The sequence below is a fragment of the Argopecten irradians genome, chromosome 16 (assembly GCF_041381155.1).
Source record: "Argopecten irradians isolate NY chromosome 16, Ai_NY, whole genome shotgun sequence".
Lineage (NCBI taxonomy): Eukaryota > Metazoa > Mollusca > Bivalvia > Pectinida > Pectinidae > Argopecten > Argopecten irradians.
The window spans coordinates 22004539-22032270 of NC_091149.1; the positions used below are offsets into that span (position 1 = coordinate 22004539).

Genomic DNA, 27732 nt, shown 5'->3' on the forward strand with positions numbered 1-27732 from the left:
TCTTTTACATCGAAAACTGTAATAAACGTTTGTTTCATTTCGAGTTCTATTCGCATATACATTCCAGTTACATTATCTGTTTTCGGACTATCAGGCCTTCGGACTATTGGGCCTTCGGACTAACGGGCCTTAGGACTAATGGGTCTCCGGACTAACAGGCCTTCGGACTATGGGCCGTAGGAACATAAGGCGGTCACCCCTCACAGAGGCAAGCGCTCACGTCGTTTTCCTCGCCGGTATCTTTACAGCTACATCCATAATTAATGTTCACGACATTATATATCAATTCAGTGCATTTGCCCATATTTACTCATAATTTACATTTAAGTAGGCAGTTTATATCAAAGTTAGACCAAATGAAAGTTAATAAACGTATGTTTGTATGATTTACATATTTTTCTCACGTTTACCTCCCTTTAGATAAATCTTCAAGAATTTTTTTTTTTGATAAAAAGTATCTGGAGTTCAGTATTTATAAATAAATAAATTATACAAATGTAGCTGTATCCGGTTTCAACCATGAATCCTCGAAGTGGTGTACACCTTTGGTTTGTATTTAGCCATCACAGAGATTTAGATAGTTATATGCTATACATTGTGTTTAAGTCCCTACACATCATTCGTAACGATTCGGAAACTGATTTTAGTGATAAAGAATTCCTTTGTGTTTAGCCGGAAGCTAACCATGCGACATGAACTGTTCGTCGCTGATTCTACTCGTCATACACCAGTGGTTTAGATGTCTGTGAAGCATGGTTAGCTTAATTCATGTTAAATCCACCGATGATTACATGTGTCAGTTTTTCTTTAGAAAGTATGTTTTCCGTAAAACTTGAACGACCGTCTTCCTATAATGGTGACAATAAACAATAAGCAAAAACAGTATTGGGAGTTTTCTTTTGAACTATCACAGGATATACATATCTTTATGTATGCACATGTGAAAGTACACTATACAAAATACAAAGGATCCGGATGTAATGACATAGAAATACAAGTGAACTAACAAAGAAGTTTAGAATAACTTTTCTACAAGGATAACACATATAATTATCGCCCGAATTCAATGAGCTAAAATCAGCATACAAAAGAAACTTGATGTATCATGAATACGACAAAATAGCCCGCAGATCTTGAGTGGATGGCAGCACATCGACACTTAGTAGTAACTGGTAATACCGCTATCCGATCAACCGTAAATATGGGCATTCTGGAGGTGGGCGTCCACAGGTACACAAAGCTAGTTTGTATTCACGGGGTACTACCTGTCAGGTGTAACGTACGGATGTAACGTGTGTGTCTGTGAGTGTGTAACATAACTCAGCTGTAGTAAACTGAAAAAGACACGGGTAAACAGGTATGTAAGATTTGTTTACATTATACATGCATGTATATGTCATTTTCATCTTGTGTATATACGGTATGTACCGTACTTAATATACTGTCGAACAGTTTCCGCATGTTTTAATGTTTTAAATAATGTAAGTGTGATTTACATTCACATTAACCCTTTAGCCAGAGGTTCTTCTCACCCTGATACCATTGCAAGAATTAACAATCCATCAAACAGAGCAATGCGTCAGTTATCTGAACTTACATAGCGTTATTTTGGTTTCCAGACCGAAGGAACTCCCCGAGTATACATATTTTTGTACCCGCTTCCCACGACCATGCACGGTCTTTATTTCGTATACATGATATGATTCATATTAGAGCCAAATCTAGAGACACAGTTCACGTTTGTATGTGTTATCACAGGACTTTGGCGTTCTGTCATTAATATTTACACGTACAGATACCTGTTTTATAGTATATTTCTGTAATATTGACAGAACGTCTAACCCCTGTGATGTTATTTCTTGTCCATTAACTCGTATCATCAGTATTTCATCAGTCCAACATCAGTGGAAAGTCACAATTAGCCTATAATGATATATAGTAATATTTACACAAATGGTGTAATTTTACATGAACGTGATGATGCATTTCTTTTTATAGGATAAAGCTATTGTACATTATATACGTTAGGCTGTAAGGGACTCTGGACTACCTGACCTTATACAGTATAGGAATATAACGGACAATTAAAGGCACGATTTCTAAACCTTACCTGACTTGTTAGGGACAATGGTAAAGAAATGGAATGCGATACAACTGTGATATGATCAGAGTTGAACTCTGTTGGGACAATAACTTATATTATAAGTACAGTTTATGTAAATCCAGTTTTCCCCTGATATTCGTATTTAAAGTTACTAAATCATTAGATTTACATAGATTTCTTAGGGTTTTTGACTTCCTACAAACGTTCTTATACCTGAAATTAGAAAGTTTTCAAAATTACAACATTTAATTTGAACTATTGGCAATGTTTATCAACGTTAAAACATCGCCAAACACAATAAGAAATTGTATATGTCGGCATTGAATGTTTACAACGGAAAGAACCGAGTGCATCTTTGAGTTCGGAATCGAGGTCGCTGAAAATCTCATCCGGTTAATGGATATAGATGTAATAACACCACTAAGAGGCAAGTTATATTTTATCGGTTACATTGGCCTGATTAAGCGTAATAGCCGATACATTTACAGCGTATCTCAGTGGCGTAGAAAGAAACGTAATGTGGGGGATGCAAAGGTCCTCAATATTTGGACCCCCCTCCTCGCCCCGCATCCACAGGAGGAGATTGATTCTTTAATTCAACACACAACCATATATACTTTATAAACTTTTTTCATATATCGTTGAGTAGAATCCTTGTACACATTTATAGACAGTGGCGTCGATAAACGGAAACTAATGAATACGCAAATTGCCATGCTAGCGCCAAAGGTGCGATATTTTGGTGTTTGGGGGGTGGGGGGGGCGACAATCTCCTACGAGAAAAAAATATTACTATTTAGAATGGCTAAGATGAGTTTAAAGATGCATTTTGATGAATTTGCGAGCGCCGAAACCGCGAGAATTTGGTGTTTGAGGGGTCCAGGGGGTCTTAACATAATACTTTTTTTATTTAAAGATACCTGCATTAAGAATTGGTAATTGTGAATGCCGTCATATCTATGCAACTCGATCTGAACATACTGGCTTCACACCATCGGCACATTGTTGTTTAACACAAAATAATAATTAAACAGATGAATCTTTTAAGAGACTTTTTTAAAATAGTACGTAGAATCCCCTGATTGACATTTTAAGTCTAGTTCACGAAAATGTGCAGGAGGACCCTTTTTTCTTTTAAATGTGCAATTTTAGAACATTTCAGTCGGCGAAAACAAGAAATGTTTGCCCTCGTCCTGGAAAACGGGGAGGCAATTGCCCCCCCCCCCCCCCCCCGACCCCCTCCAACCCCGCCCCCACCTCTCACACCCGCTTCCTACGCCCCTGTATCTACATTGCCAAGTAAAACAGCATAGTTCTATGAAGCTTTAGAGTATTTGATGGAAATATGACAAGAAGTGAGAGGTATTTTCACCCGTTAATTATGTATATATTATACATGAATACAGGTGTACATGTACATTATTAAGCAAACATATATGTACATAGGTCTACAATGTATATGTAAGGTGTATTTTTGCTTTGAATACATAAAAGTACACATAAAATTTATATATATAGTTAGGCTGATTTTTTTTAAGTAAATCAGATGTAAAAAAGTTATATAACTAGTGACATATAGGGGAATGTCCATTAGACGGATAGAGACTATAACTAAGGATATATAGGGAATTTCCATTAGACGGATATATATTATAGCTAGGGCTATATAAGGAAAGTCCATTAGACGGACAAAGACTATAACTAGAGATATATAGGGAATGCCCATTAGACGGATAGACATTATAACTAAGGATATACAATGTATACGGAATGTCAAATATTGATATAATGATAAAAGAAATACACGTACTTACTTAGTCCGCTAAACATGCCTATATTATTAGTTTTTCGTCATTTTTTCCTTATTATAAAGTCTATATATTAGGCCATTTTCTAAAAGCCTAATAATATTGGCAGGTTTAGCGGAATAGTACATAATATCATGACAAATGAAAATAAAATAATGGTAGAAGCAAATATAAAACCATATAATATAATGAAAACCCTTCTTTATGGCTACAAAAACCTGTACAGTATAGGATTATTTACACTTAGAAACTCTTCACAAAACTTTTGCATACGTTTCAAAAGTAATCAGTAATCAGTAGTAATCAGGAACCTGTAGTCGATAAATTTGTGTTTTCAGTCGATAGTAGATATGTCCATTAGACAGATGAGATTTCCTTCGATCGGATGTTTGGAATGTTCACGCGTCGCGCATGCACATAGGGGTTGTTTACACTCGCCGAAAGATAATAATATGAAATAGTGACTAGGTCGGTCCTATTTATTTTCAGTTTTTCTCCATTTTGAACAAAATTGTTATACAAACTTTTAAATATTGTTATTAACACAAAGTACACAACTTTTACAATTAATTTTAGTCCTATAATTCTTTTTATCTTTTATTACATGATTTTTTAGCGATTTAGTCCCTTTAATTCAGACAGGTACAGTATAGCACATGAATCTGATAGCTACAGTTTGTAGTTACAGTGTATATATACTTTGTCTCCGAAAATAGCAATGGAGTATTTTAATTTTAAAAGTCTATATAAAACAAATGGTAAAACGACAGTTGTATTCTGCATGCAGTTATAGGAAACTGTTACTATGTATTGAAAGTTACATTGTAATTGCCAAAAACGTAAATGAAAACGCCATATCTGGTGATGAGGATGACATTATAAATGTTGCATTCCCTGGATACGTTGCAGTCCGTAAAAATCCTCCACCGCCGACAGAGCATGACTTATTGTCATCACTTAAACAACACTTGGTGTTTAATTGTGTATATATGTGTCTAATTAACACAAACAATGATATAAAATAATTTATTTTGTCTTTGGTGCATGCACAATCAGTACTTCATTCCATATTGAATATAGTGCCATGTAATTTTTTTCGGGATGCAATTAATTGTTTTGTAATTTTAACTTGAAGTAAAATTAGAAGCTCAAATTTTTCAATGGTGGTAATGGTCTAAAGTAAGTAACTTTTATAACTGAAGAAAAATACTAAACCGTCTGCTCCTGTTTTTGATACTGAAAAAATACCATTTGTCAACGGTTGAACATCTTTAAGTACGCAACTTCCACTGTCTAATAGTAATTATATAATGGACAGTACTTCTGCTAAAATTCACCTGGATTTGAGAAGGTCGGGATTTTTCATGAATTATCTATTGATTCCTATCGACATGTCTGGCGTTACTAATTGCAGAATGAATAATTAATTGTTTTCGGAGTTAGAGATTTAATCCTGTAAGGAATATCTAAGCTCTAATGATGTGAGGACACGCTAAATACAATCAATACAGGTTTTACCAACAATCTAGGCAGATCAGTCATTGTGATAATTGAAATAAAACAAACTGGGTTTTTTTTTAATTCTAATAATTCACATTGATGCCGTAAGTTTTCACTTCAAAATGGATATTTTAAACGAGTGCTGATTTTCCCGATTTAGCATTTGTAAAAACATCGCATCGGCGCAATTTTAGCAAATTATTTATCGATGGCATGTTAACTATAACAATGTATATTGTATCATATAAGCGTGATGCAAATGCTTGCGTTAAAATGACCTTTATGAAACATGAAAACCTTGTGACATTTGTTTTCAATTTGATCTTTAATACATTGATCAATAAATTAATAAAATAAAAAATAGAAAGAAGGGGTATCACTTTGGGCTGTTTTACGGCCACTCACAAAATATTTTGCATGAAGATACGGAAGGTCAGCTGCATATTGTATGCTATTCAGAACATCTTACTTTTTTCTTGGTTCATGGGAATTTCAGAGGTCAAAGGTCAAAGGGTGGAAGTTTATGTTTTCATTGAGTCACAATCACTTAAATATTTGAATTGAAATAATATTTCGTTTGCAGTTTTTGTCTGCAAATCTTGGGTTTGTGAAATTCAGCTCAGAAAACTGCCGAAAAATTGAATAAGTTGGTCACAGTGACCTAGTTATGCATTTGTTCTCTTGACATGACCTGTTTAAGATGATTACATCCTAGGGTCACATTGGCGGGATCACATGCATAAATTAGGTCATGTTGAATGAATGGCGTCACCTGTCCACTAAGCATCATCTTCTTTCCAATGTTTACCGCAGGTTTTGAAATTATTTAAGCTTGTTTTATGAGCTTGTATGGTGTTAGATATTGTGCCCGGTACCCAAATGCATGATCGTAAAAGGCGACTAAATCTGGATTCGTAGTATGTTCATATTGTTTGCTAGAGCAAAGACATAGATTTAGTCGCCTTTTACGATCGTGCAATAGGGCATCAGGCACAATTCTAACGTCCTACTTCCTACTGGCAATGTACATGTTGCTTGAAAATCGCTCATATATCAAACTAATAAATGAAATAGCTTAAACACAAACTTTGACCTTTGACCTCCGAAATTACCATGAGCCCAGAAAAAACGGATGTTCTAAATAGCCCACAATATGCAGTTGACTCGAAGGTATTTTCATGCAAAATAGTTTGCTTATCACTGAGTGGCCGTTAAACGGCCCAAAGTGATATCCCTTCTTTAGACAAATAATGTCGCCCGATCCAGCAGTATCTTATCATCTGGGATGATTGTCGTTTTTATTGTGTCTATTCAGAACATCTTACTTTTTTCTTGGTTCATGGGAATTTCAGAGGTCAAAGGTCAAAGGGTGGAAGTTTATGTTTTCATTGAGTCACAATCACTTAAATATTTGAATTGAAATAATATTTCGTTTGCAGTTTTTGTCTGCAAATCTTGGGTTTGTGAAATTCAGCTCAGAAAACTGCCGAAAAATTGAATAAGTTGGTCACAGTGACCTAGTTATGCATTTGTTCTCTTGACATGACCTGTTTAAGATGATTACATCCTAGGGTCACATTGGCGGGATCACATGCATAAATTAGGTCATGTTGAATGAATGGCGTCACCTGTCCACTAAGCATCATCTTCTTTCCAATGTTTACCGCAGGTTTTGAAATTATTTAAGCTTGTTTTATGAGCTTGTATGGTGTTAGATATTGTGCCCGGTACCCAAATGCATGATCGTAAAAGGCGAACTAAATCTGGATTCGTAGTATGTTCATATTGTTTGCTAGAGCAAAGACATAGATTTAGTCGCCTTTTACGATCGTGCAATAGGGCATCAGGCACAATTCTAACGTCCTACTTCCTACTGGCAATGTACATGTTGCTTGAAAATCGCTCATATATCAAACTAATAAATGAAATAGCTTAAACACAAACTTTGACCTTTGACCTCCGAAATTACCATGAGCCCAGAAAAAACGGATGTTCTAAATAGCCCACAATATGCAGTTGACTCGAAGGTATTTTCATGCAAAATAGTTTGCTTATCACTGAGTGGCCGTTAAACGGCCCAAAGTGATATCCCTTCTTTAGACAAATAATGTCGCCCGATCCAGCAGTATCTTATCATCTGGGATGATTGTCGTTTTTATTGTGTAAAAGCCTTACGAAGTGGGGAAACAACCAACAGTATTACAAAACGACAATGTTTAATGAATTCAGATGTGCGTTTTAGAAACAGAAATAAAGTTTTTCGTAACAGGACTTATATGAAGTCAATTGAATCTCCCTTGTTGGGATTGGTCTTTTATAACAGGCCTAGCTTTTGTATTGAAATCAAATAAAATCAGACGATGCATATTGTGCAATCTATGACGCATGTACAGCTATATACAGATAGCAAATTTTTAATGTTTATTCAAATTGTCTGTATGAATGATAAAAGATAAAATTGATCCACCACTTTATTCATAATATGCTGAACGAATATACCCAACCTACTGCTGGCAGCCGATTGCTATTAGTTTTATGTTTTTAAGTTTATGTAATCTTGTTACCCCTGTTCCTATCCCCTTTGACGAATCATCAGTCAACTGCAGTCACCTATATAAATTAAACAGAAACTCTGTTCCCTTCTATCTGTGTTATAGTAAGCAAATATACTCGTAAAACATCGATTTATACAATTTGACTTGATTTTCAGTTAAATATGTGTTTGTTTTCACACGCCAGACAAGACTTTTACCTGCTTCCCTATTGCATGCGACTAACTTTAGGATAGATTCTTTTGTCTTCTCAACTGACTTCTTCCTAACGTCTCCCTTGACACCGCCTCACATTTGGCCCTCTGTTGAGCGCTTGCCTCCACGTGGAAGGTTCTGGGTTCTGTCCTTGGGCCGAGACACACCAAAGTCTATAAAATTGGTGGGTTTTGCTCCTGCTTAGCGTTCAGCATGACGGGAGTTGGACGACTGGTTTGCCTGTTGTCAGTATAATGTAACCGTGGGAGGATGTGCTGCTCGGTGTCGTCTCTGGTGGTATTCTTCAACGAGATAGCATTTTAAAAGTTTCCACTATTGCGAAGAGACACAACATAAAGGTACCAACGACACCAAAAATATACACACACACACACACACACACACACACACACACAAAACACCACATACATGGCAGTCCGTCAATAAATGACACTTGCTATTAATAGGAGGAAAATAAACCAGTCAAACTACCTTATTACATGGATATAGTATAATATACATATTTGTTTGTAATAGCAACACCTCGCTTCTAATGTAAAAGGGAATGGATTTTAAAGTTGTCGGTGTATGTCGCCTTACAATGATTCCAAACACATACAGCGTCTTCAATGTAGTTGTCTGGCGGCTTTTATTTCTACTCTCATGCAAGTTTTATACTGTTGTCAGTGTCAAATGTCATTCATACCTGACAATGGTCCAAATTCTCTAAATGACCATGGAAAAGGTCCATAACAACATGGTTGCTCTTTGCAGTGCCTAAGCGTTGCTGGTTAATGGCACCGCGGATGGTACCAGTGACCAGCGCCGGTTTAGGCGTTTCCTCGTGAAGTCTTTTTCACAATCCTGTTTCTATTTAATATCGTGTGATTAAATTATTTACAAAGGTTATGTGTGGCCACAACATTTCAATTTTCTCACCTATTCGGAATTCTATCACCAAATACTAATCCAATTGATAACGAAATAATCATTATAATAAAACACTACATCTATAAGACTAGATGCTTAAATAAATCTTTAAACCTAAATGCCCTTATTAATACTATAAAGGAGCACTTATCAGCTCTGAAATTTTTAAACAATAACAACAATCAAGGGAAAAAACAATTGTTTGAAATTAATTTAAGGAAATGGAAACCATTATTAGAACTTTAAATACATTTTTTTCCTTATGTACACACATTTTTCAATTTAATTTTATTAATTAATTTATTATATATACCAAGTATATATATTCATATTTACATACACATTACATGCATGTTAATGTATACGTACTTATACATATATCTATATCAATACAATAACCATATTACTATTAACAGATTGTTTGAAGTTTGTCTTTGACCCTTTCCGTGCCGAATTAAGATATAAATTTCCAGTCAAAATATTTAAATACAATTTCCTTCCTCTAGAGTATACTAAAACTACAATGATTGAATCTCCCTACCTCCTCTCCCCTCCCCTTTCTAAACTTCTCTTGCTTTGTATCTCCATATACAGTATTCCATTTCTTTTTGTAAATTTTTTTCTTGTTTCTCCATGTGTATGCTCGTGTGTATCTGAGTGTGACTTGTATGTGAATGAAGGTGAGAGACTGTGTGTATGTGTGAGTGAAAGTGTGTTAAGGTGTGTATAAGAGTGTGTATAACGGTGTATGTGTACGTTTATGAAAGGCAATAATGATGATGATGGTTGATGATATGACGATAAGGATGATGTTGATTTTGATGGTAATACTTATGATTATTAATGATAATGATGTTCATGAGGATAATGATCAGATGCTGATAATGATGATGATGATGATGATAATGATAATATATTAATATTGACAATGATAATGATGATGATGAAGATAAGATGCTGATAATGATGATGATAATGATGATAATAATGATGATTGATGACAAATGATTGCTTCTTGTTTTTATACTACATGTATATATAAATGCCTTGAAAAATAAACAATTACACAAAAAAAAAAAAAAAAAAAAAAGCATTTCAATTTTCCCCAGTAAAAAATGTATTGATTAAACATGTTTCCTTGAAAATAATTGAAGCAGGTAAAATTGCAATTTCCTAATTACATTTTGTAGTGTCCTTCATATATAAATCACTAATACTCCGAGCTTTCCCTATGTAAGTTTCACAATACTAAATATTTGGACATCTGAATGTGACTAAATGTTATGAACGATGCAATAGGTTTCAGCAGAGTAAACCACATGAACAATTAATGTTTAACCTGTTATTCAACCCTCGTCACCGCCTTGTCATCAAAATTTGATGAAATGAAGAATTAAGGTAATCGGTTTGTAATGACTGATTATGACCTACTAATAATCTGAATTCTGGTAATTGAATGCTTGGCTGGTTTAGGAGTTAAATATGGCGTATTCGGTGGAAAATCGGCAATATGACGTCTGTCATATGTGGACTTCGAATTTGTACTAGGCCACTAGGCCATTGCATTTCTCGTATTTATTAATTGTCATTGACCAGTCCTGATACTTAACACATGTAGCAACATATTCAAAAACATATATATCATGCATATACTGTCCCAATAAAGCAGAGTCTTGGTTCTCAATCTTAATAGGTACATACCAACCAGGTGACTCAGTACAATATCTTACCTGGGGTAATTACGTCCCTCTAAACCTGATTGGATTGCAGAAAGACAACAGGTGTTAGCATTATCTAAGGGCGATATCGAGTCATGTTAAGGTATTGGGGGTAATTAGCTAGCTGGTCAAACAACAGAAATAGTCAGGGTTATATTTCCACACCTTCGATGTAGGTGTCGGCTCCACTTTAAGAAGTTTACAAACAATTCCCGACAATTCTAACATATGGACTTTGCTGAAACATCGTAGAATGATTCACCTGGAACGTCGTTACCAGCCTTTGTATTAAAAGCTATAAAAGAAATCGACGAACATTTTAAAGCAATTTATCGAACAATTTAAATATGGACTTCATTGCCGTACGTCATTTCATTCAATAAGGATTCCAGTGTCGTTAGCTTAGTAGTCAGAATTAGGTGAGGAGTGGGCTATACGAAAAATCACTTAACTCTTCAGAAGTTATAAATGAGGTTTTAAAAATGCCATTGATGGATTTCACCGGGCACTCTAAATGTATACACTTTATTTAGTATGTTATTTAACAGTCTACTGGTATTTACTAAATATGAACACTAACTTTAGTTAGTCACGTATGGATTCGGTGTCTCTGGCGGTTTGCATCAGTGCGACAGTTCCAAGAGTTTTACCTTCACAATAAGACAGAAACAAATATACCACATCCTCCTGAACCAATTATAGATACATGCGCACACGCAGCACATTAAGTGACTCAAGGACGTTGACCGTGAACCACCATATAACAAGTTCAGAAACTATGGCGTTTATTTAAGCATGCGGATATTATGTCTACCTGTGATTTTTGTGAGTTTAATGTAAAGCACAGACTGTAGCTCGGCGATATACCGACAGGAACTAGGCATTCCTAATTCGTCAGCGAGAGAAACCTTGACATTACATGCTGTGAAAAGCCTGATATACATCTACTAGGAACTATGATCCTCCTTCAACATACAATGCATATCCGCTATATCATTCCACTAAAACTGGGACATTAGCTATACTTTATATCTACTGGCGGCTTTAAATGGACATAAAACAGTCCACCGGTCTATGTGTTGCAGGACTGTATCATTAACGCCCTCGGTTTTTAGAGTCTGGCTTCTATAAAACACCTCAAGACACATATTTACCTAAACAGGTAAGTAAAAATATGGACATATTTACCGATAAGCGATTTTATTAGGGTATTGAAAGTCTAAACAAACCCACGAGTATATTATAACTTGAACTAATATACTTACAGATGTACCCGACCTACTATACCTTACGGCCGGAAAGGCCTTCATATATAGATGTGAAAATAATAATGTCTTGCTGTGAATTATATATTTTATACTGTGCTATTTTATTACCTAGTAGGTAAGCAATATAAAGAAGTAAGATAAAACTTATACAAACGTTTTAATAATGATTTGCATAACATTGCAGAAATGCACACCAATTGTAGCTCTAAAGACGACATTATTTTTTAAGTCTTTTTACCTACAATATCATAGCTATTTTATAACATACAGTAAAAACGATCTAGGTGTAGTGGTAGGAATACCCTATCCTGATCTTATCACAGCGATAAGTCGATAATAATAAATTGATTTTCTTATCCCGGTTGTTTTAAAAAAAAATTCATCTTAGATTAACCTTCCTTCATATCCCGGTTTAAAGAAATCGATTTTAAACAATTGTCGAAAATATGAAGTTTGTTGATGTGATATCGAAATGTTCGTGATGCTCTCTATATAGAAAACGCTGGAAAATATTTATGAGAACAGATAGCATCGGATGATGGCCCAACTGATTAATGCTCCATTTACAATCATTCAAATATGTCGTATTGGAATTTTCTCGAAAGACGTTTATCATCGTGAATTATATACACAAGTTGGGATCAGTACATTGTTTTACTACGGTGATATGTACGTTACTCACTAATGTTATTGAGGCTGTGTATATAGAGGTTTATTTGAGCCCGTGTACTATTTACCGGTGTCCTATTCCGTAACGCTATAGTGAAGACAATAAACAGTTTCCATTGACCGTTTGATGTACTTCCTTCCATTGATGTACCCTAGACAGTTATACTATAGTCTGTTTCATTAATTGAAAATTATATGGATGTATTTAACAGGTTTTCTATATATATTAACAAATGCACCCTGTTTTTATAGTCTGTTTCATTTATTGATAATTACATGGATGTATTTAACAGGTTTTCTATATCTATTAACAAATGTACCCCGTTTTCAGACTTATAGTCTGTATCACATAAATTAGCATTTAGAAATACGTTCATTATCAACAAAAGTAACCCGAAACAGTGGAACGCCTTTACGTTGAAATTAATGCGAGGTATTCGAGTCTCCAAGGTAAGATATGATGATTAATACCATAACCTTGATTCAGTGTACTCGTAGTTAGGCATGTATGCTATTAATAATTAGATTTTAAAGATAATTGACGCACAAACGACTACAAATTAAGTTGTAACGATTCTTCATAAAGGTCAATTTTTACATTTACACCTTGGCATGCAAGTATGTTTAAATATATAACTAATATTTAAGTATTAAATAGTATAATTATCCATCTTGAACGTTTTTGGTCACATCAAAACGTTCAAGATGGATTTCACTTAGCTTTTCTTGTGTTTCTATGTACCTGAAGATGGCCAAGAGGCCAAAAATTTGTGGAAGGGATATTTAAACTGTTTAATGTTTATATACATTCTTCCTCTGGAGAACTAGTGTTTAAAAGTAATATTTAAGTGATTTTTCGACTTCGTATGAATCGACATTTTGTTTAAATATGACCTTATATTTGATTTTAAAATAGCACAGCTACCAATCTACCAACTCATAGCCTTGTGGTATGACAAGCAAAAAGTTGGTGGCCACTTCCGGTATGAGTTGGTGGCCGTGAAACTTTCATTTCAAACGGTAGTTACTAGTGTTCAAATGCCGTGTTTTAATGATGTGAATCATTTATCACCAAACTCTCAACGTCGTTGTGAAAGCCCTGTTTCGGGTTAGTTTGTTTTTTTGAGGAGGTGGGGGGAGAGAAAAAAAAACTCTCAACGTCATACTGTGGCCAATATTTCATTTTTGGTAGATTGGTGGTCGTAAATATTTAAAGTTTCTTTAAGATACGTGATCTGTATTTAGTATTTGAATCAGAAAATATGTCATATAAGATAAATGCGTGGGTTAAAAGAGAACTTGAGTAGACATTTTAGGCTTCCAGGAAACCAGTACGTTTAGATGCTTGGACTGCGTGTTTGTTATCTTTCCACTGAATTCATTGTTTGTTAAAAACGAGTTTGCTTTTAACACGGGTACATTGTAATTCATAAGACTTCTTCGAAATTCTAAAAATAGAGTAATGATAGCGTGATTCATACATGGGATGGATAATAGTCAGATGAATTGATTTAATCTGGGTATCCCGTTTTTTTAATTAATCTTATTTGAAGTTTTCATTTTTTATAGAATTAGGGTAGGGTAAGAGAAAAATAATCATTCACCCTCTCTTTGGTGATACGCGCGACCTCAACCCAACTAAACTTGGGATAAGATTTTAAAGCTACATTTGTATTATATCATACACTCGGCAGAGCCTCGTGTTTGGTAATTTAAAAAGCTTACCCCACGGGTTGAAATTCTCCTGTCGTACCCCATAATCCTTCATATCAACATATGACATTCTTATATATGTATCCATCAGATATGAAGTTTTTTTAATTTGACTATCTTCTTTTATCTTTGACTACATCCGACGTTTGATTTCCTCATCCTACGATTGCATGCTCTACATCACAGCCGAAGTCAATTATCATTAAGAATGTTATATGTAGAAAATATTGGATTCGTGAACCATATCAATAACCACTTTCATAATTCCCGATATGCTACTGTAAGTACTACGATCTATTTATATAATCAACAAGTTTTACTAGCTGTGGTTCAAAAATTAAAAAAGTCGGTCTTCCACCAATAACAATACATGTCAACACTCCCAACTCGTATTACTAATGTTCACGATTAAACAAGCCGGATATGCTAATAACAGCTTTACTGAATCCATATACTATTTACTGTATTATTAAATGAATAATCAGTCAGATGAAACGAATATTCCAAATCATTACCATTAATATATAAATAGATTTATGACACACCTAGGCGATCAGGTGAGTATGAAAGAAGTACTCATTCGAAAACTCCTTGATGATGTTATCTGTACCTTCATCCTTGATATCACAGGGGTTATTTTCACAGTCCTTATATCCACCCTCTGAACTATTTCATAGCAAAACCGCATCCGGATCATGCAGTTTCTCAATAAATGTGTTCCTGTTTTGATAGTGTCAAGTGCTTTATTAATTTCATATAGGCAATGCAACAAACATTATGATTCATATAAACAATACAATATAAACAATATGTACCTGTACTTTGGTTTTTTTCCAAACAACGTTCTCATGATCTTTCTATATTGATGTCATAGGCCTATATATTAGTGTTTATTTCGTATGTTATTTTTTGAAAATAGTCTTAGATTTGTTTTATTGTTTCGAGCCTTGGTATAGCTTCATCAGTTAAAAAATGTGTGATATTTTACAACCAAAACATGAACATAATACGACATTTGTTCACTGTATACCTCTATTCGTAAAGTATTTATCATTTCAGTTGATGACTTGAACGACCATATACAGATTGACAACTACCATCAAAATCGAAGATGTTGGCCAAACTTATCGCCGTGATCACAATCGCTATGAAAATAGGTACATATTTACGTTGGTTCAGGGTCAATATAGTGTTACTGATACTATACAATTCTATCTGAATCTGATGCCAGCAGTTTTTCGTTGAATTTAACAGTTAAATGGTTTAAGAAATGGGTGTCACAACTCATTTTGCACGTCCTTAACATTAACAAATGGATCACACCAGTGATGGATATAAAATATCGGCTGGCATTCTTAAATAATTTAAGCTTACTTGTTACAAGTATTTCCATTGGCTTATCAGCCCATAACATAAACAATGACGTCGCATTTGATTGGATTATACGGAAGCGTAATATATTCGAAGAGAAAAAAGTCCATCAATAAAATTGGAATTACAGAAAGATTGAATTATAAGAATCAATCTATCCTAGTGTTCTCTCAACCTAAAACGCTTCGCGGTTTATTTAGAATACACAAAATATTTATATCCATGTTAGACATATGTATCTCCATACCATGAAATATATTCAAGTAAATCTTTAATTGGATTTGTTCATCTTCTATTATCATTGTTCAGCCCCAGTGTCAACTGTCTGTCCCGATAGCAGTTGGATGGTAGAGAAGATTGTGGATCTTAAGCAAGACTTCGCTGGTACAAGACTATGCGTGAAAGGATTCAACACTTCGAAAACCTGGCAGGAAGCTTCGGACACATGTAGAAAATTTCAAGGAAATCTTCTAGCTTTTGATAAAGATTACCGTCGTGGGGCACGTTACTACACCCTAGACTTTTCAGGTAAGGTAGAATTTCTATTAACATAACATTATTAATTGAAATCAATAGGTTGACTTAAATTCTCTGATATTCAGTGTTATGAAAGCTTTTAACTCTATTATCGAATATTAGTTAGGGCCCCGCACCGAGATGCGGGTGCCCTATAGTAATCAGGTTGTCCGTCCGTCCGTCCGTCTGTCTGTCCGTCCGTCCGTCCGTCTGTCCGTTTTTTTTCTTTTGCACATTAATGATGGAAAGGAGTGGAGTATTTTCCCCATATTTTACATGATGATTCCCCATCCATCCTAGATCTGCTTGGTAATTTTTCAGGCTGAAATTAAATTAAAAAATCGGCCATCTTGGATTTTAACATTTAAAAAAATCACAATGTTGTTGCTCTTAACTGATAAACATTTTGTTATAACATTATGATGCAAAGTTGTTCAGAATTAAACAAGGAGTTGACTGTCCAAAGGTAAGGTCATGGGCCAAGGTTACTAAGTCAAAGGTCAAGGTCAAATTTAACAAGCAAATATTTGTAGATCTTATGTGATGGGTAAGAAATAACATTTACTATGAACTAGTATACAATATTCACTTAGAACAGTTTCATCTAACTTGATATTTTTTTTTTCAGAATTTATCCTGAAGTAAGTTTTTCCAGAGACAAAGAAAAGATATACCATTCCACAGAGTTTATTTGCAGATACAACTCTTATGGAAAAAAAACTTTTACATGATTAAAATATTTGAGCAAGACCTTTATTCCCTTCCTTTCACATTTGTTATGTGTTTCTTCAGCAAACTATGAGGTTTACCTTGTTTAAAAGGGGTATTTGAGTTAATTGTATGCTCTTAATGTAATGTTAGCTTGGAATCAGGATTCAAGTTAAATACTTGGAAGACTTTTTCCAAAGAATTATAATAATGTACCATCATCGGTTTCCCAATTAATGTTGACATTAATTATTTATTAGCAACATATAGCTAACACGGAAGAATTCGTTGTCAAAATACTACTTTTCCACTTAAGCACGTCAGACACATAGCGGGGCCCTTTCTGACGTGTCAGTGTTTTAGTTTGTGCATTAACTAGCCCACTTTTTTATCGTATTGAGATATAAGGTTTTACGGTGAACAAAAAAGCGATATACTTCACTTCATGAAAATTGTTCACTCTCTTTTGAGCAATCGGAAAGAGTACGACTTCATCGCAAGGGCAAATAACCTTTGGCTGAACTTGTAGGTATGGTATTCTGTAAATGGAAGCGAGAAAAGAAATTTAATGACTATGACATCCTTTGTTTCTTGATGAATATCAGTAATATATCATCTTGTGCGATCTGATTAAAACAGATCCTTATTATCACTACGTTTAATAAAAGGATCTGACAACATCCCATTAGAGGTCATGTTCGGATTACCTTTATACCACCTGTACATCAGGTCAAATGCATTTTGTACACCTTTGCTACATCTGTTAAAAAATACCATTTCGTCCCGGTATATATATATTCGATTAGCTTTGTTGTGCTCTGTGGGTGAGATGACTACGTACATGAAAATTCTTAAAATTTTTTAAAGCGGTTTCAATCCGAAAGGTCATCAAAATGTGACCTCTAATGGGATTTTGTCATATCCTAAAACGGAGTGAGAATAAGGATCTGTATTTAGTTGGATTTATTCAAACTAGATGTTTCATGCATGCATTCTACTTCTTGTATACTTTATCGCCCAATTTTGATAAATTGTCCTATGGTGTGTAGCTTTAAAATTTTATGTATTTTTTTCATTTTTTCTTTATTGATCTTTGCAAAGATACGTTAACGATATTCCGTCTTTGCATATTACCGAGTTAGCTCCCTTACGATTAGGTAGCGATTGTTACGTCATTATTTTGTGATCGCAATTCACGTCGTTTTCTCCGAAACGTATGACGTTACGCTCGCAAACACATGACGTCACAATCAATACCTACCCGCAAGTGCAGTTAACTCTTTAATATGCAAATTCGGAATACAATTGTGTACTGTATTTTCTGTAGAGTTTTGGACTGGGATGTACGTTACAACGGACAGATTTAAGGTTCCTCTTCTAGACGGTGTTCCACCCCAGCGAGTTAACGATACATATAATAGCAGGTAATTATAAGCTATAGCGAGCTGTCTGTTAATCGATTTTTCCCCCGGGAATCGCGGCGTACCTCCACCACTATTCCTAAAAACATTCAGCAATTGGTGATGTACATGTATACAAATTAATGTGAATACAAAGAAAACGAATAGGACCGATATACAGTGTGATATTTACCGTTTTTCTTATTATAGTTTGGGCATATACAAGCACCGAATTACTTTAACTGGTACAAGTGGTTTAAATTATAATTTTATTCCACGATCTTCAAGATTTTCCTTACCTATAGAAAACATCCAAATGAATGAATTATTTTGCCGATTCGCTTATATGAGTGTTGGCTTGCCAAGACAATAAAGTGAGCAGACACAAAAACAGAATTTGCTGCGAAAATAAGTTGTTTTGTAGTGCATAATAGTAATACATCTAATACTAAGTAGTACTGGAGACTGGAATTTTATTTGTATGTCGTAATTCGTAGAAGAAACATATAATTGATCGTTGTACTTGGGTTTCACGGCATTCCAATATATTATGTCATTCATCATAAAATCCGCCCGATCTCCAGTGATTTCACCGATTTAGTAATTTTACATAAGATCTTACATTCATGCTATATGTCACTTGTGTAATATGACCTGAAGTGATTTATCATTGACTTGAAATTCATTGTCACCGTATGACAGAAATAATAAAATCATATCAGAGAAATGACGTAACTTCAGAATTTCGAGAACGGTGGGGCAAAATGGCGTCCTTAGCTGGATTTGTGCAATACATTTTGACGTGATATTCTATGAAACTTAGTTTGTTGCAGTTATGTGATAAAAAGTATTTGTTTGTGTACAAGGTTCACAAAAATAAAAACTTCTTACACTAGTTCCATTATCTCATTTAAGATCCTATTTATCTATTTGAGAAAAATAAACAACTAAGAAAGCAGATAAATAATGCATTATTTGCTTTTTCAGGGACCCGAAAACCTGGCAGTGGGTATTTGGAGAACCCAGCATGAGTCAAGGGTGTCAAAAGATGACGGGAGGTACGGGGAGCCACGATGCTTCTTTGATCAACTGTAGTCAACGCCTACCGTTTTACTGCTCGGCTCCAGACCTGTTTCCTTACCGGAGTAAGTTTCTACTCGATAACTGAAAACATTAATGATAATTGTTTTTCATTGAATAACACTAGACAAAACAGTCAAAAATATTAAAACAGGTTTCAAAAACAACTTTGGTAAAATTACGAAAATGCATATCGGATCCCATAATATGCATGTCAAGTAAACGGGGAATGATTATCAAAATGGCGTGACGGATTTGGTTCAACTCACATTCGCACAAAATCATATTTCGAAGACAACTCATTCATTTGCCAGTGTCAACTTCATCAGATGAATGAAGGCTCAGTGTAACAGTGTACGATTTGTATTTGCTCGCTTTCATTTTGAGGTCACCTCGTACATTGTGACACTTTTGTGAACTTCTACTGCCTTTCTTTTGTCTGATGAAGGTGACAGTGTACACATCATCGTACTCGTAATCGAAACGTCACACTAGATGTATATACTGATTGTGGCACAAATATACTTACATAAACTGATGACGATGACTGTTTATACCGCACAAGTAAACGAAACAAGAAACGTACATCAGTTGTGTCACATATGTACTGTCATAATCTGGTGCTAACGACTGCACATACATACCACACAAGTAATCGAAACTTTAGACAAGTAACACACGTGGGTTGTCTCACACATATACTTACTTAAACAAATTCATGATGTTGCAGCCTCTTCCTGTGGTAACGGGAGCCTGTCTGCAGGTCTGTGCTACACAGTCTATCAGAGACCAATGACGCATACTGAAGCTATAGACCTCTGTCGACAGGAAGGAGGATCTCTCGCGGTGTATGATGGTCTGAACAAGGAAATATTGGCTGGTGCAGTTCAAAATAGCGGCCAATCGTTCTGGGAGGCAGGTAAGTATTTACTATCCTCTGTTATAAGTAGATATCAAGGAGAAACAAAATGATAGAAATAGTAAAACCTGCATTAACGACCACTTTCTATAGCAAACACATATCTAACGACCATCTCTTATAACGACCACCTGCTTGATTGTCCAAAGATGCCATTTGAAATATAAATCAATCACTGTATAAAGCTAGCTTGTGTTTAAAAATAATAATTTTCATTTTACAGTGTGCGATCTTTATAGACATATGTGACTGTAATTACATTGTTTTAACTGCAGAGCCTTATTTATATTCAGTTAAATAAATATCTGATTACATAGCTAACATATTCCTGTTTGTAGTAAACTTCACAAACTTCATATTTCCAAGAAACTTATCGTTATGTAATGTACAAAAATACAGTCAAATGTAGTTTGAAGATGGTATAATATATATAATGTAGTGGTTCTATATCGCGGGTGTAAACTTTCGCGATTTACTCTGTTTTGAACCTTTTCCCAGAGCCTAATTTTGCTGATCAAATTTATTGCGTTTGAAATCATCATTCACACTACTAGCTCCACATCCTCGATACTCCAGGGCTTCCGATCACTTACGATCTCTACACCCCTGGACTATCTCATAGTAAAATTGAAGGCAGCTCAGCGGAAAACATTTGACCAATCACAGGCCAGCAAAGATTTTCTTTGAAGACTACAGAGAGAGAGAGCCTAACATCAAAGCCACACAGTCAACCACAGTGTACCGTTATACGGTTCTTTTGATGTACATCAAATGAGTAAATTACCTGTTCTATTCTGTTGCCTCCAGTTTTACTATGAGATAGTCCAGGGGTGTAGAGATCGTAAGTGATCGGAAGCCCTGGAGTATCGAGGATGCTAGCTCCAATATTTAAAACCTAATCTATGAAAAAATGTTCGCGAGATATTAAGTTTCGATCACTGGGATGATCCGCGAATTTAGCGAAATTAATCACACTCTCGTGAATATTATCAACCATACAGTTTCTATTTCGTCTTTACAGCTGTGCGGAGTTACTACGTGAACGGCAGCACTGTAGATATTGGGCTGGATGGGTCTGGAGTCGGTGACATCAATCCAATAAACCTGTGTGTTACGTTAAACATGGGGGATGCTTATATTGAAAGGTTGCCATGCGATACCCAGATCGGTGTGATCTGTGAGAAACCTCTCCTACTCCCACCACCCAAAGGTAAACATAATCCGTATAACAGAGTTACCTCCCTTGCGGGTATCCATTGTGCTATGTAAGTTCTTAAAGAGTATTCATTCATTGCATATGAGATTGTGAGATTGTGTGGAACGGGCGAATTTTTTTTTTTCATTTTTTTTTTTTTTTTGTAATTTTTCCAGTTTTAGCGAGCAAGTCTTAAAGTTGCGAGACCACATACGAAAAACCCCATATGAAGTGAACACCAATTTGTATTCTCCCAGAACGGTTCAACACCATATGAAGGTCATTTATCATCAATACTGTGTCCAATTTGTCATCACCTGACATCTCCCCTTCCTGCCAACATATGTTCAATTGTCATTTGCAGTTTTATTTCATTAATACAAAAATACTTCCTTGGTGAATATTAATTGGAACTCTACTTTAGCAACTACATTCAGGTGAATAAAGACATGTTGTTTAATAATATTGACTTTATAAAATACCTAATGCCCACCTAGCCAATTGCCTGTTTTAGACGGAAATAACGTGATTTCATTGTCCGAAGTCTTTTAAGTAATGCGATTAGATTTATATGAATTGTCAAAACCGATCTTCTGCGATACAAGTAAAACTAGCATATAAACCCCACCCTCATGCCTCCCCCAGCCTACTTAAAGTAATGAAATACAATTATTTATCATCCCCATTCACATGTTTATCAACTCATCTTCTATATTCCATCTTCTACGATAAACACATTATTTTTTCCAAATGAATTATCCTGTCAAAATGAAATTACTGAGTGAATTTGCAGCAAAAATACGATCACAATTCTTGTCATAAAGTTCACTCAGCAATTTTACTTAGATATGAAAATTTATTTATGTATCTCGATACAAGAAAATATCATAGCCTATCTAGACCCCATTCCAACACCTCCCAGACTCCATAACACCATGCTTTCTGTTGTTTTTATAGATGATGATAACCCCGTATTAGAAATATCTGAGGATAAATACACTCAGTTTGAAACCTACGTCATGATGTGTTCTTTGAACCGGAAGCTGGATGACTTCGAGACAATGGTGATATTCCACAATAGTCTTCCCCAGTATTGGGATGTTGTTCAGAGCAGCGAAACAACAACAGTTTCATTCCAGATAAACGGAATGGTACCTGATCCAATTGGTATTTATCGATGTGAAATTCAAAACGAGAGAACATCTGTACGACTTGTTTCTGATAGCATCAGATATAGATATCCTCGTAAGTTATTATATATATATTCCCTGTGTTGTAATTTGGCGAAAATTTTACCTGTATTTTTCTCTTCATTCATTTATGGGGAACCATTAGTGTTGGTGAATTAAATTGTAGAAATCAAAGGCAAGGACACACAATATAGTGCATCTTAAGCATTAGTATAAGCTCAGATGTACCTAAAGATATGGTTTCTGATGCTATGTATGTTTAGATAAAAATGTATCTTCGATTCGAATTCACTATATAATTTCATGTACTACAATACAATTACGTCGGTAAAATGTTACATTGGATTATTTGGATTCTTAGTTTAATCGTGTGCATTTGTTTTACTGGAAAGAAGAGACAAAGATATTTGGTAATTTATTTTGTTTTCTATTTAATTGTGAAATTAAAACCTATGAATTATAAGTATCAAAATGTTGGTAGCGTTTGGTAGTAAATTATTTCATGTTCTTCATGATTCATCATAATGTAAATTGGAGCACAAAACTACAAATGAACATTGAATGAATTGAATTGCAACTTTTAAGTCGTTTATGAATCAATTTGTTGTGGTCAAGGGATGATATAATTCGAACTCCGATTAATCGAATTTCTTGCTGTATCGAACTTTTTGTTTGGTCCTGAATTTCTTCCCTATTCGTGACTAACAAAACCACGTATGAGTTTTATTTATCGACGTTTTTGATGTAACGAACATTTGTGGTGGTTCATTTGTTATAGAATCATAGGTAATTGACTCTCGATTACTACATTTCGAATGAAAAATTTTACTCAAGTTTTTTACAAAAACGCTCTTAAGAATTTCCTTTCAATATATTTTGGAAATCTTAATGATAACTTTCTACTGAAGGACTTAACGAATACGTTCTCTAGGAAATCTGAACGATAATTCTCTACAACAGAACCTAACGTAAACGTTCTCTAGGAAATTCTAACGAAAACCCTAATGATAACTTTATACAGTAGGACCTAAAGAAAATCGCTACTTAGGAAATCCTAACGAAAAGTTTCTACAACAGGACTTCACGAAAACGTTCTTTAGGAAATTCTAACGAAAATCCTAATGATAACGGTATACAGTAGGACCTAAAGAAAATCGCTACTTAGGAAATCCTAACGAAAAGTTTCTACAACAGGACTTCACGAAAACGTTCTTTAGGAAATTCTAACGAACATCCTAATGATAACTTTATACAGTAGGACCTAAAGAAAATAGCTACTTAGGAAATCCTAACGAAAAGTTTCTACAACAGAACCTAACGAAAACGTTCTTTAGGAAATTCTAACGAAAATCCTAATGATAACTGTATACAGCAGAACCTAACGAAAACGTTCTCTAGGAAATTCTAACGAAAACCCTAATGATAACTTTATACAGTAGGACCTAAAGAAAATAGCTACTTAGGAAATCATAACGACAACTGTTTACAACAGGACTTCACGAAAACGTTCTTTAGGAAATTCTAACGAAAATCCTAATGATAACTGTATACAACAGGACTTCACGAAAACGTTCTTTAGGAAATTCTAACGAAAACCCTAATGATAACTTTATACAACAGGACTTCACGAAAACGTTCTTTAGGAAATCCTTACGATAAAATTTTCTAAAACAGGAAGTTATAAAAACGTATTTAGGGCGTCCTTACGATAACGTACAATTAGATGTTCAAATACTACCACTGTATACCCTACTCACCTTTCTCTTTCTGTTTCTTATCAACCATAAGCGTGTCAAATAGAATAATCATACAGGCTTTGTAATCCAATGTACGAACGATGAAATAGGACAATGTCAAATGTCTTTTTAACACGAATGACTATTGCTAATCGACATGTGCATTGAGTAAAGGTTACTGTTAATTACTTATTGAAGCAGTAGTATTAATTTTAGCGCTTTTCGCGCTGTCTTGGAGGCGCTAATTCATATGTACAGTGCTAAATGTTGTAACGGGGTATTTCAGGTATTGCATAGTGCTAATTTACTACAGTACCACACCAATAAATAATTATTTTCACATATGCGCTACAATTTGACTCCTAAAATAGGTACATTTACAAGAATTCACCCTTACCTCTTATTTTTTGTTTTCAGAAATATCTTCCCTGATTTATCGTGGTTATGTAAACATCACAAGACCACCTTCGGATGTCATAGTTGCACTTCATAATCTACAATTCCTGCAGGACTCAAGATACCTTCAGAATGGTTTTTTTATCACACGAGAGCTGGAACGCGTCTTGAATTTTGGAGTCAATTCTGTCACTGTATCGGATGGCCCTCCTTTATATTTCAGTCCAGATTTTGTAAATGGAGTCTTCGTAATCGACAAAATCAGGTAAATATTCTGTTTAACCGGTAATATCCGTGTTATTCTTATTTTAGTCGTATTTTCCATATTTTAATTGTGAGATTAATTAGTGTGGAAGGATTAACAAGTAATGATATTAACTTAATAAGGTCAAAAGTGGTGTTTTTGGGGATTTTGTTTTCGCGGCCTTTTGATTTTCTAAAACCTATCAGCCAGCAAGGTGAAAAAACACCACCATGGCCTTAGTTAAATATTTGCAAAACAAATTAACCCACCCTTGTGTTATAATCAATGATTTAATCTTTGTCCTTATATATTAAGGATGATATCTTCCGAGGTTTTCATTCTGTTTGAAGTCTCGTTTGAACCTAGATCAAAGACGTTTTGAGATTTTCAATTAACATGTATCAATTTATGTTACTGTACACATTGGCATATTCACATTCTGTCAAAATTTATACGCGGTGTGAAGAAATGACTGATTTGGCGGCCATTTTGAAAACACTCTTTCTTCGCTTTTTCAACTACTATCACTTAAATTATCACTGCGACAGCATTTGTAGCCGTATCGAGCTACGTTTTGTTTTACATCTTAACCAGACCTATTGTTATTTAAATATTATGCATCAATTAGGGGGCTGCTATATTTTTGTTACTTTATTTTTATATTTTAGAGTAATTTTAAGGCGTTTTTTGCAATAATATTAAAAATAACAAATATACAAATGGCACAAAATATAAGCACACGAACCACACTAAACCCCATTTATTTCCTTGAATTATAAAGAGTGACTTTTCCATTGTTATGCAAAATATGTTTTAATACCAGATTTGTTTCTATAAAATTTTCAATCTGGCAAACCTAACTAAAAATTAATTTTGCAACTAAGTATTAAGGATCAACTGTACACCTGTACCATGATTTCGTCGAACGTAAATGTAAAGCAAACAACCTATTAGAAAAACATTGTTTTAATTTATCTTGTTTATGATCAAAACGACAAAATTCACCCAAAAATCTTTTATGTTATATGTTATCAAACAGGTATCTTTGAGTGTTAATAACTTTAAAATGATCACACAGACCTATATTTTCTTCCATTGTCTTCTATGCTATGAACTGCCTTGTCCGGACATCTATACGAGCAAAACAATTAAATACAAGAAACTTTATGGCACTTTTATGACGTTTTAGTTGGTGCAATGATGAATAAATGCTGATTGTGCTTTCAACAGTTTATTTCCAAAACATCGATGATATATGTATGGCATTATGGTTTTTTCCCTTCTTTATTTCAGGGACTCTGGATTTTCAATTGAGTTTTCAATTTACTTCAAAATCATGAGTTCTAATGACTTTCCTATATCAGAAAACTGGTATACAGCCGAAAGGGATCAATTCGCTATGAGCAAGCTAAAAACCGGGATTGAGACCGCTATAAAGTTTGTTCCTTCGAAAAGAAGGCGGAAACGACAGACACAGTCTATATTCTCACCGGAAATAGTTATTTCAAGTACTGGTAAGTTTTAGTCATGGTTCAATACTTAGCCCCTCCCTTAGAAATACAATGTAACCTGACTTTACCAGTCACTGTTTATACTGACATCCCATCGTATCTGACCAAAGTTGTCAGAACGGAGACATCTCTAATACTAACTGTTTATAATTATGTGAATTCATGATGTCGACGTCTAAGCAGCTAAATAAATAACTAGTATATATTGGTTCTAAAATAAATCGTGTCAGACTACGTGATTCTTTGTTGCCAATATTATTGTATTATTATTTTATTAACTTTATTGAAATGCGATGTTAAACTCAAACATATACATTTAAAGATATAACTCTTACCTTGAGCTTGATATCTACCGTATTGGGCTTTCCATATCAACTGCGGGCGGAGATAAGGGTGTTTAATACTAGGCTTTGCGGCTCCTTGTTATTTAATTGGTATATATTTCTAATTTAAAATAATATTTTAGATCTCTCCTAAAATTATGACAGCTAATAGATCATTGTTATATTATCATATGTACAGGTTCTTGTGCGGCGTTTGATGTTTATCACTTGGATCTGGATAGGAGTGTTAGTTTTGGAAGTGTACCAGCAGGGAAAACTGTTTTCTCTAACGAGATATGCATTACAGGTGAGCAAACCGTACCCCATGATAGGGCGAAATTATTCAATGTTGCTTGTAACGAGAATTTTCAGTGGCTTACAAATTTACTTATCAGCCAATAAAGGAACAAATAGTGTCGTCATTTGTAACGTTTCATCTGATTGGCTAAGACAACGATGTACTTATTTCATAGAAAAAAGAGCCCCAACATGAATTTGGAGTTCTACCTTTTTAGTAAGTTGAATTAAAAGGATTAATGTGAGTAGATATTTTATGTTATGGAGCTAAAAGAAACACTTTGAGTGTACTCTCATCTATTCAAGCAATTTATTCTAGGTTTTACTCACATGTATTTATGTTTTGTCAAGTGAAATGTGATAAGTCCTACAATAAAAAGCAATGCTTT

At 34.6% G+C, this 27732-nt stretch overlaps 1 protein-coding gene across 6 annotated transcripts in view; it reads left to right on the top strand.

The window, feature by feature from the left end:
* Window positions 1-986: 986 nt before the first annotated feature.
* LOC138311207 (uncharacterized) overlaps window positions 987-27732 on the top strand; it is a 41227-nt gene continuing 14481 nt past the window's right edge. The window contains exons 1-12 of one of the 6 annotated variants that reach the window (XM_069252691.1): window positions 987-1357; window positions 11893-11969; window positions 15517-15614; window positions 16138-16356; window positions 18380-18476; window positions 19440-19597; window positions 20263-20451; window positions 21473-21661; window positions 22604-22891; window positions 24990-25233; window positions 26506-26726; window positions 27246-27353. In XM_069252691.1, the coding sequence (XP_069108792.1) occupies window positions 15569-15614; window positions 16138-16356; window positions 18380-18476; window positions 19440-19597; window positions 20263-20451; window positions 21473-21661; window positions 22604-22891; window positions 24990-25233; window positions 26506-26726; window positions 27246-27353 (1759 nt within the window). In that variant the 5' untranslated portion in view covers window positions 987-1357; window positions 11893-11969; window positions 15517-15568. Of the gene's footprint in view, window positions 1358-11338; window positions 11970-15516; window positions 15615-16137; window positions 16357-18379; window positions 18477-19439; window positions 19598-20262; window positions 20452-21472; window positions 21662-22603; window positions 22892-24989; window positions 25234-26505; window positions 26727-27245; window positions 27354-27732 lie in introns of those variants that run through there. The other 5 variants (XM_069252690.1, XM_069252692.1, XM_069252694.1 and 2 more) reach the window with 5 other exon arrangements.